We start from the raw sequence: 12,345 nt of genomic DNA, 5'->3' as shown, positions 1-12,345 counted from the left end.
AAAATCAGTAATAGATAGATGACATTTTTAGTTTAATATTTAATGAAGCAGGAAATAGTCTTTATACACCATGGACAGTTATAGTTAAAATAAACAAGTGAGAAAAGATCTTCCTGACGCTCCAGGCAAGTGAAAAAACATGAAAGTGTAAGGAGATATTACATGTGGGAAAGTTCATTTTGACAAATGGAAACATGAAAATTGTATGTCAGTGGGAATATTTTTGTCACGCTTTCAATGGTCATATGATAATTGGTCATATAACTTGAGTAAACGTTTAATTAAAAAAAAGAATTATATATATTGTAGTGTAACCCAATTCACTGGTTTCCAGTATAATTGATCAGTGTTACAGATTCAGATGATCAAAATGAGTACAAACCAAGAAGCATTACAACAGCCTTCAGTCCCTACAGAGCTATGAAACTTTTTTAATTTCCTCTGTTGTCTGAGTCCTTTATGATGATTGTTATATAATTGACCTAATTTTTTTTTTATACATAATGGATATAATCATAAGCCAAAAAACTATTTTTTCATGTCCTATTATACTGGGGCCTTGGTTTTTTTCCATTTCTTAACAGTAACTTAAGAACTGAAGCTTTTCCTTGAATTGAAAAACAAGTGTGAAAAATATTACCGTTCAAATAACATGCAAATTGCATGTGGGTTCATTAGATATCAGTTGCATACATTTGAACAATAAAAAAATGATCCTTGATTTTTCATTCTAATTTGATATGGAATTTGTCAAGAGATTATGTTGAAATTGAAATAAATGATATAAAATAGCTTGAGTTCAAGCGTAAAAGAAGTAAACTGGCTTTTCTATAATCTAAAATACTTTAGGCTTGTCGTTAAGAATTAATTTGATTATTATATATCTGCATGGATCTATTGTGATAGTATTATATGACTAATGATGAACTTAACACCAACTAATTCATTATACTCAGAGATGTGAAGAAACAGTTTCAGGAAATTTAAAAGAATCAATTGATATATATGTTTTTGTCTAGCTAATGATGCTGACAGCAACATTTTTTGTTTAAATATATATCTTAATTTTGCCTTTTATTTAAAACTCAGAAAGTAATAGAGAATTAGAAGATAAAAAGACAGAAAAGGAAGATGCAGAATATAAATATAAGACATAAACATTGCAATACAAAGTTCAACTATTATATCCAAGATTGATTGGTTGAAACTAAGAACAGTTAAGTGGTTACAGGGAAAGTCAGGTTAAAAACTTAAAAGTGAGGGAAAAGAGAAAAATCAAAGTAAAAATGCAACCATAGTTGACCATTATTACCATGGCTCACCATTGATAACCATGGTTTTGCTTTTACACTATGGTCAACTATGGTTTATGAATCGCTTTTGTTACCATGGTTGACCAAGCTCAAATTTTTAAGTGGCTGACCATTGCCAATTTGACAACCATGGTTGACCATTGCCAATTTGACAACCGTGGTTGACCAAGCTCAAATTTTAAGGTGGTGACCTGTTGTGATTAAGTTGACCGTGAACCATGGTGAATTTATGAAACAATCTCAGGTAAACCAATGTGAATTTAACTCTTTTTTTGCATGAACCCCCTGAGGGGTTCATGCTTATATATTGGCAAGTTTTGGATGTGTCTATTGGCCACTCGATATCTCTCGGCCGGAAGTCAGAATGAAATTCTTAGAACTTCTCTATCATTTACACAAATATATATTGTGACAATCAAAGTAAATTGAAAAGTTAAACAATAAAGACTAAGTTGCAGTCAATAAATCGTAAAATATAAGATATAAGAACCCATTTGCTTTTTCACAAAACATATGTGAATTTTTGTCGAGCCTGCAACTTTTGTTGCAGAAAGCTCGACATAGGAATAGTGATCCTACGACAGAGGCAGTGGCGGCGGGGGCGGTGTTAGCTAACTATCTTAAAAGCGTTATATTTTAGAAGGTTGAAGACCTGGATACTTCATACTTTGTATATAGATGCTTCATGTTACGAAGTTTCCGTCAGTCACATGTCCAATGTCCTTGACCTCATTTTCATGGTTCAGTGACCACTTGAAAAAAAAGTTCAGATTTTTTGTAATATTGAATTCTCTCTTATTATAAGTAATAGGATAACTATATTTTGTATGTGCGTACCTTGCAAGGTTCTTATGCCAGTCGGACAGTTTTCACTTGACCTCGACCTCATTTCATGGATCAGTGAACCAGGTTAAGTTTTGGTGGTCAAGTCCATATCTCAAATACTATAAGCAATAGGTCTAGTATATTCAGTGTATGGAAGGACTGTAAGGTTTCATCTAACCTTGACCTCAATTTCATGGTTCAGTGGTTATAGTTAAGTTTTTGTGTTTTGGTCTGTTTTTCTCATATTTTATGCAATAGGTCTACTATATTTGTTGTATGGAATCATTGTAAGGTGTACATGTCTAGCAGGCAGATGTCATCTGACCTTGACCTCATTTTCATGGTTCAGTGGTCAAAGTTAAGCTTTTGAGTTTTGGTCTTTTTATCTAACACTATATGCCATACGTCAACTATATTTGGTGTATAGAAATATTTTATTATCATTATGTCAGTCCCACAGGTTTTATTTGACCTTAAAATGCAGACCTCATTTCCACGGTTCATTGCTCAGTGTTAAAATTTTTTGTTTTTGTCTATTTTTCTTAAACTTTAAGCAATAGGTCAACTATATTTGTTGTATGGAAGCATTGTTAGCTGTACATGTCTGCCTAGCATGGTTTATCTGACCTTGAACTCATTTTCATGGTTCATTGGTCTTTGTTTAGTTATCTTGGTTAATGTTAAGTTTATGTGACAGTTGTAATAAAGCTTTATATTTGGGACTATCAATTTCTATCAATGATTAGTAAAGAAGGCCAGACATTTCAGCGTGTGTACTCTTGTTTATCAGTGCTTTGATTTCTAAACAAGTCTAATAATTACAATGTAATTATATTTATTTTGTTTTGAAATGACCGATGTACACTGTGTTCATCTAGATCAATTATACGAGGTATTATGCATTGTCTCGATAACATGCAATCTAAATATGTTTGAAGATTTCACCACATGATATTGTGTATTTTCATCATAGACTCAGGAGAGAACATTCTGGTTTTAAGGTGATACCCAACACCTTCACTAAAATTGATTTGGCTCGTTTAATTTTCATAAAATTTTGACAAAGTATTTACTTTGACCCTTTGACATAAATATAAAAATTTCAAAAAATTTGAACCAACCATTTTATCAGAAAAATTACACTGGTTAAATAGCAGTTTGACAAACACTAATTTTGATCATTGAGAAGCTTAATATTCCCTTAATTAACAACACAACGTAATTAAAATGTTTAGCTGATTTTACAGAGTTATCTCCCTGTAGTGTTAGGTACCACCTTAATATTTATATTAGATCATGCAGAATACAGAAAAATGATATTATTATCAAACATATTTAATTTAATTAATTTAACTGAAATCAAAGAAATATATCTATCCTGTATTTATTATTCTGTAGAAACCAACAATAATGACAATTATTGAAGTCAGAACATTTAGAGTTGCAATTACTAGTAAGAAATGAGCACTTTATATGACAAGATACTCTGCTTTGGTATTTTTAAATTTTCCTTTGTAAATGAAACACAGTAATTAAATCTGAATACATCCTTGCAACCTACAAAAAAAAAGTTTATAAACAATAATCATTATATTTCTACGTTAATTATTTCATACCGTTTAAGATGGTACCTAACACTACAGGGAGATAACTCTGTAAAATCAAATAAACGTTTTGATTACGTTGTGTTGTTAAGTTAATATTTAGCTTCTCAATGATCAAAATTTGTGTTTGTCAAACTGCTATATAACCAGTGTAATTTTTCTGATGAAATGGTTGGTTCAAACTTTTTGAAATTTTTATATTTTTTGTCAAAGGGTCGAAGTAAATACTTTGTCAAATTTTTAAAAAATTAAACGAGGCAAATTAATTTTAGTGAAATTGTTGGGTACCACCTTAAGCTGGGACTATTGTATTATGTTAGTATACTAGTCCCAGGTTTAAGTAAGGTTTTATAAGTAATTGTTATCTTTTTTTTTGTATCATAATATATCCATTAAGCTGAAGGTAGGATAAATTAATTGAATATTTAGATTTTAATCAGTCGTGAATTAAAATACTTGTGTGTTTTCAATTCAAAAAGCATGATTTTTGAAAATCCTTACAGCTCATAATAAAAAAATGTATATTCAAATAGTAGCTGTAAATACGCACTTTCAACTGGCTTCTTCTATTCAAAGTCAATTATTTCACGTCAAAGCAAACACAAATTCATCAACAATCTTTTAGGGACCAGTCAGCGATCTTAGGTTCATGTATTGCTTTTCTTTTTTTAAAGAAAGCAACTTGTTTCATATTCTGTGGTTGCTGACCATATTGTCAAACTGGACAGCACTTATCATTGATCTAATTATGTATACCAATTTACAATATCAAGCTGCAAATAAATGTCTGGAAAAATAAAGTTACATTTTAGAAATCATTACATTACAGATGTTGCTTATTGAGGGAGTATTAATTGAAGTACAAATGTAATTTGATCAAACATGTATTGATATATATGGTTGATAATTAAATATCAATTGTTAATTATTATTTGTCATAAATATTTAATTGCAATAAAATATACGGAATCCAATAGATGTCATAAAATTTACTAGGAAAAGGTTCCAATAAAACAGATGCCAATTCTATAAAATTAAAATTTTGTCAGTTATATATAATTTCCATAGTGCAAATCTCTCCATATGATAATTATTTTGAATCGTTTTTTGTTTACAAAGCTTTTAACAACTTGGTGGTCTGTTTACCATGAGTAAATTCAAAAGTAATGGAGTCAGCCGTCTGAGCTAGATCAAACAATTAAAAATATGAATCTGCCTTTGTTTTCCGCATTGATTTCTCGGTCAATTGTTAAATTACTACGATAGATTTACTATTTGTCCACAGCTTCAGCTGAATCACAGAGATAGAGAATAATTCAAAAGATTTTGTGTGTATGATTTGCTCAGAGAGATATTTTGTAGAATTGAAATATTAAAACTATTTTTGGATTTGGACTTTTGAAAGAAACAAGCCGTTAATATCTGACCTACTTTATAATTTTTGTTTTGTTTATTCCTTGCCTAGTCAATCACATATACATTAATCACACACAGTCAATGTAGTAGATAAATATCACATACATTTATCCCTATTAGATCCTTAAGTTTGATATTTCGATTCATTATTGTAATGGTGCACTTCACTCCAATCTTAATTGACTAGGATTGTCAGTTTTCCTATCAAAGGTCGTGGTTTTTTCCGGTATTCCAGCTTACCCCACCAATTAAAATAAAACTGGCCGCAACGAAATAGTCCAAAAGTTGTACTTAAAATTGGTGTAAAACATCAAAAATGAAATCAAACCTTAGTTCTGCACTGTAAAAGGTGCAGATTCAGACATCCCCTCCCCTTTTTCCTAACACCAAATCTCAGGATCCCCTCACCCTCTTCCTAACACCAACTCCTCACCTCAATCTTTGTCTTGGTGAGTTGAATAGTAATAGTATAAATTCACAAGTATGCGAAACTAGGGGCTTTCCTTATACATGTATAAAAAGATTATGAATTTGTGAAAATCACCAAGGATTAATGACTATAGAAGTGAACTATATAACGATAAACACAAAATAAAGTTTCCACAAAAATAAGTTGGTTTACAGGTTGAAAGTATCACTTATATTATAGATATCTAAAGATACAAATTAGCACATTGACAATTTACCATTGAAAAAGTTATTTATATAAACATGTTTATTTTGCAGACTTTATCACAATCAAACTCACAAAAGTCCACAACAAGCACAGATGAAGAAAATGGCAGTGTTTGGAAGGGAATGAAAAACTTCGCCAATATGTTAATGGAAGATCCCGTTGTTGAAGAAGAGTTACCTCCACCTGATCCTACAGAAGGTGTTGATTGTGGATTAGGAAAATTACAAATTTCACTTAGTTATGATTTTCAAACTTTAACATTAACGTTAAAAGTGTTACAAGCAACAAATTTAATTGCCAAAGACTTTTCGGGAACTAGTGACCCTTATGTTAAAATATTATTACTACCAGACAAAAAACATAAACTTTTAACTAAAGTGAAGAAACGCAATCTCAACCCACGTTGGAATGAATGTTTTCTCTTTGAAGGTAAGTAAGAAAGGACTTAAACATATAAATCGTATCTGATCATTAATTTTCTTGGGTTCAATATCAACCCTATTTTGATATATTTGTACAATTGGTTGGTACAATGGAATCAATTTTGCTAAGGACTAACACCTTTCCTTCATTTATCTTATGTAAGATTACTTGAGGTCCATATGGATTAGACATTGACATTATTTTAAACATCCTTTTCATAAAATTGAATAAGACCAAACAGACTGCCACAAAAATTTGTCAACACATGTTTGGATTCAGTAGTAATTGCCCATAAAAGATATGTAGATATAAGAAGATGTGGTATGAGTGCCAATAAGACAACTCTCCATCCAAGTCCCAATTTGTAAAAGTAAACCATTATAGGTCAAAGTACGGTCTTTAACATGGAGCCTAGGCTCACAGTGAACAGCAAGCTATGAAGGGCCCATAAATGATTAGTGTAAACCCATTCAAACGGGAAAACCAATGGTCTTATTTAAATAAAAAACTAGAAACACTTATGAACCAAACAAACGACAACCACTGAACAACAGATTCCTGACTTAGGACAGGTGCAAACAAGGCACCAGGGTTTAAACGTTTTAATAGGTACCATCCTTCACCCTTACCTGAAACAATAGTGTAACAACATAGAAGGACACACTATAAAATATCAATTAAAATAGTTTAACTCAATCAAAAAACATACATAATTATCACAAACCAGTGAATATTCATTGAACGAATAAATTTGATCAATGTCACAATGTAGATACAAAATCAATAAAATAAGGAATGAGATGTTAAACAATTTGAGAAAGACAACCATAACTTTAAACAAAATGCTGCCAAATAGAATAATGTACACAGGCAAATGAAAATGATTTTGTTGCAAGGTAAACAGTAATGGAGGACAGAAATATTTTTTACAAAACAAATAATTTTGTTGTTCATGTTACTTGTGTAATTATGGTCTTGATTTAATTGAATTAATAAGCAACTGAATGCAATGGTTCCCTTGATTGAATTCCTTTAAAAGTGTTTGCTTAGAAAACGGATAAAAAAGAAATAAAACAACTCAATAAAACAGCTGAAATAAATGATAAACTTTTAGAGGTCTGAAACATTTTATTGGTTCTTTCGTACATATATTTTGTGATCTAAGGAAGATCTGACATTTATAAAATCCCTTATAGGTACATCATGTAAAAATGTCAGAAAACAAGAGAAATAAAATATAAATAAGATACAGATACCTTCAGGGATCAAAATTGTCTTAAGTTCCCTACATCAATCTAACTCAATATAAGGAATAGACGAACAGTTAAATATCAATTTCATAATGGCCTCATTTCAAGGATCATGTTTTTCTTAGAAATAACCATAAATATAGGAAATAGAAAATATAATTTATAAATTACAAATAGCCATAAAGACAATTGGTTTTGATATTATCTATAAATGTATAGCTCATACTATTGAGGACATCCATTACAGCAGTGCACATGGAGTATAACTTGTAATGATACAGTCTTGATGTCACCAGATGTATAGATTTATGTCACAATATCCAGGCTGGCTCATTTATATAGTATTGGACTTTCTTGTGGTTTCATTATTATACCCCCGCTTTAAAAAAGGGGGGGTATACTGTTTTACCTCTGTCTGTCCGTCCATCAGTCCGTCAGTCCGTCCATCAGTCCGTCCATCAGTCCGTCCATCAGTCCGTCCGTCAGTCAGTCCGTCCCATGAAACTTTCGTCACATTTTTCTCAGGAACTACACATCCACCCTTTCTGTAATTTGGTATCAACATTTATATATGTCAGCCATACCGTGTTATGCGTTTTCAGATTCATCACTCGACAACTTCCTGTTTACCGAACACTTGTCTGATTTTACACATGATAGCCAAGTTGAAAATTTTCGTCACATTTTTCTCAGGAACTACAATACAAGGATTTCTGAAATTTGGTTTCAGGATTTATATAAGTCAGCTATACCGTGTGATGCGTTTTCAGATTCATCACTCGACAACTTCCTGTTTACCGAACACTTGTATGATTTTACACATGATAGCCAAGTTGAAAATTTTCGTCACATTTTTCTCAGGAACTACAATACAAGGATTTCTGAAATTTGGTTTCAGGATTTATATAAGTCAGCTATACCGTGTGATGCGTTTTCAGATTCATCACTCGACAACTTCCTGTTTACCGAACACTTGTATGATTTTACACATGATAGCCAAGTTGAAAATTTTCGTCACATTTTTCTCAGGAACTACAATACGAGGATTTCTGAAATTTGGTTTCAGGATTTATATAAGTCAGCTATACCGTGTGATGCGTTTTCAGATTCATCACTCGACAACTTCCTGTTTACCGAACACTTGTATGATTTTACACATGATAGCCAAGTTGAAAATTTTCGTCACATTTTTCTCAGGAACTACAATACAAGGATTTCTGAAATTTGGTTTCAGGATTTATATAAGTCAGCTATACCGTGTGATGCGTTTTCAGATTCATCACTCGACAACTTCCTGTTTACCGAACACTTGTATGATTTTACACATGATAGCCAAGTTGAAAATTTTCGTCACATTTTTCTCAGGAACTACAATACAAGGATTTCTGAAATTTGGTTTCAGGATTTATATAAGTCAGCTATACCGTGTGATGCGTTTTCAGATTCATCACTCAACAACTTCCTGTTTACCGAACACTTGCATATTTTTACACTATTAATATTATCCACTTGCGGCGGGGGTATCATCAGTGAGCAGTAGCTCGCAGTTTCACTTGTTATAATTGGCTCCCACTTTTACTCTGGAGGGGAAAAAAATTCTAATTATTACTAATTAACATTTTTTGGTTTTTGTATTGCCTTGAGGAAGTCAAAAAACAAGACATTTTTAGTATGCTGTTTCTAGCAGTAGAGGCGATGGCAGAAACAATGTATTTTGCTTGATTTAAGTTCTAGTGGTGGTGGCGGTAACATTGTATATTGGCACATCTCATTATCATGGAGATTATTTGGCCCCACCCCCTCAGTCATGGTCTATTAACTTTTGCTTACTGTACATGTATTAGTTTGTGAGTAGGCCAGTTTATGGGGAACCACTAGTGGTAAGTAAGTGATATTTAGTATGTAGAATGATTCATGATTGCTAAGGGGGTCATAGCCATCTGTCTTGACCTCATTTTTATGATTCCATATTTGTCAATGTTAAGTTTGTGTGACTTATAAAAATTTGAGTTAGATATTGAGATTTAATCAGATGGAAATAATGCTTTATAGATTTGGTGTGTTCAGGAGCCTGAATTTATCCCTTTCACGAAATCTTCACAGCCAAAAATGCATACATTATTAACTTTTCCTGTTTGAATGGTTTTATACTAGTCATTTGATGGGGCCTTAAATTATAGCTTGCTGTTTTGTGTGAGCCAAAACTCCTTGTTGTAGACGTACTTTGACCTTAAATGGCTTACTTTTACAACTTGTGACTTGAATTGAGATTTGTCTCATGACACTCATGCTACAACTTCTTCTATCTATCTATTGAATATGTGACCTGTTTAACCAAATAAGACCTAGAAACTCTGAATTTAGCAGAATTCTTTTAAGGTCAACTTTGCCTGAAGAAATTGGAATCTTAAAAAGTTTCTTAATAACTACATAATTTATCAACTGAGAATTTAAAGAAAGTTTGTGATAAATTATGTTAGCACTGAAGTACAGACTATTAATCTGATGGTACCCTTGGGAATCAGTCCACTAGCAGCTGTATGACCCAGTGTTAGAATAGGAAAACAACACTAGATATAGATTTGCTGCATACAAAGTGTTTCTTCTGCTTTTGCTTTCATCAAGAAAGCTCAAATTCCGAAGAATTTAATGTGACAGCAATAATTGTAAAGTGAACATGTCCATCTGTTCATATGACCTTGACCTCATGTATTTGGATCATTGCTAATGTTGAGTTTATATAATACCAATATCAAGAGTTTTATATCAAAGACTTTCTATAAACAGTTTAATCATAATTAGTAAAAAAAAAAAGATAAAACAATTCAGGGTATTGAATATCATATGAATGGAAGGAAATGTCTCAAAAAAGGATAAGGTAAAAATAACACTGTCAAGGACATTTATAAAAAAACAATCAAGTCCAATAACCTTGTTTAAAACTACTGGAAATGCTCGAGTTGATTTATTAGGTTTGCTTGGACTAAAGCTATAGCAAATAAAACTCTGCCTCAGACATTCAAAGATAAAACACTTCCAAGTAAAAAGATATGTTACTGTTGAGCAAGATCTTAATATAACAAGATTGGTGATCCTCAAATTACTGACAGGACATGATGTGACATTAAAGTCATTGTAGAATTACATAACTCAAGTTATATACTTCTCAGTCTTATAACATACTAACATTGTAATGTCACTTCAAGCTGTGCAATTTTCTGCTGTTCAATATGTGACATAAGTGTTAAAACCGAGTTAAAAGGTACATGCTGAAATGAATAAGTTGTTGATTTTTCCGTTCAATAACCCTCTGGATGTTGCAGTAATGTAATTGAATATGAAAACAAGTGTTTAATGTGTAAATTCGATCAAATATCTGTATTGCAAGAAGCATATCGATCTTATGCCTGAAACTTAAGTATTCTTTAGATATGAATAATGTGAATCTTAAGAAATTTTGAAAGACCATATAACAATGGTTTGAAAAGACGCAGCTCAGTCAGGTGTTAGAATTACTCAACATGATGGCCTTAAAAAGATTCAATAGTTGTAACTTTAGACTTTCAAACTAAAATCCAGAAGTTGAAATTTCTTGTTACCAATCCAATATAAGTTTAATTAATATAACAAAAATGACAAAAATATTAAGCTAATATGCTAATGAGTTGGTACAATAGTCATTCAAATGTATAGCTTTTGCTAATGATTTGGTAAATAGTCCCTCAAGTGTTTGTTTATACTAATTTTCCAAAGTAAATTTTCAGAAGTTATGTATATGAAGCTCAATTTATTAGCCAGCTATAAATATTATTGAAGAATATGATGTGTTATAATAGTTATACAATTCACCATTCTTGAAATCTTTTTATATTAGGCTTTGAATTATACAACAAATTGTTTATCTTTATCATTTTCAGGCTGGCCACACAACAAGTTATTAGAGAAGACATTATATTTACAAGTAATAGATTATGACAGATTTAGTCGAGATGATCCTATAGGAGAAACCTACATTCCTCTTAATGAAATAGATCTGTCACAATCTCCTGTGATGTGGAGGTTTCTACAGCCATGTAAAGACAGTCGGGTAAGATATAACACATAGTTTATGCTACACCATATATGAGGTGAATATTGTAATTATGCCCCACCTACGATAGTAGAGGGGCATTATGTTTTCTGGTCTGTGCGTCCGTCCGTCCGTCTGTTCGTTCGTTCGTCCGTTCGTCCGTCTGTCCCGCTTCAGGTTAAAGTTTTTGGTCGAGGTAGTTTTTGATGAAGTTGAAGTCCAATCGACTTTAAACTTGGTACACATGTTCCCTATGATATGATCTTTCTAATTTTAATGCAAAATTAGAGATTTTACCCCAATTTCACGGTCCACTGAACATAGAAAATGATAGTGCGAGTGGGGCATTCGTGTACTGAGGACACATTCTTGTTTTTTGTCTGTTCTTAAACCACTTCAGCAACTTTACCCTTGATCACTCTTAAGTCATTTTATTTTAATTTTTGTAGGAGTTATGGGAATTTTACCTTTTTTATGCCCCAGCTGTAGGGGAGGGGGCTTAAAGGTTTACAATTGTCTGTACATAGGTCCTTCTTCATTAAGATCTGATGGATAGTTTTCTCATTGGCACATCTCCTTATTTTTGTATTGTATTTAAAAAAAATCTTGATCCTATATAACAAATCTGAAAACATATCCATCTGAGTTTGTTGCTAAATATTCTTGACAATCTACGTCTTTCACTTAATGATTGAACTAGTGTTCAAAAATTGCACTGACTTTTAAAATCACTCAGCAAAAAATATATCCATACCGACAATAAACGGAT

General features: G+C 31.9%; 1 protein-coding gene across 19 annotated transcripts in view; it reads left to right on the top strand.

Moving 5' to 3' along the window:
- LOC139493299 (synaptotagmin-7-like) overlaps positions 1 to 12,345 on the top strand; it is a 151,160-nt gene that overhangs the window by 129,502 nt on the left and 9,313 nt on the right. For all 19 annotated transcript variants that reach the window (XM_071281567.1, XM_071281561.1, XM_071281566.1 and 16 more), the window contains 2 exons: positions 5,885 to 6,263; positions 11,425 to 11,594. In XM_071281567.1, the coding sequence (XP_071137668.1) occupies positions 5,885 to 6,263; positions 11,425 to 11,594 (549 nt within the window). The remainder of the gene's footprint in view (positions 1 to 5,884; positions 6,264 to 11,424; positions 11,595 to 12,345) is intronic.

This window comes from Mytilus edulis, chromosome 10, assembly GCF_963676685.1.
Source record: "Mytilus edulis chromosome 10, xbMytEdul2.2, whole genome shotgun sequence".
NCBI classification, from domain to species: Eukaryota; Metazoa; Mollusca; class Bivalvia; order Mytilida; family Mytilidae; genus Mytilus; species Mytilus edulis.
This window is presented reverse-complemented; position numbering and strand designations above follow the sequence as displayed.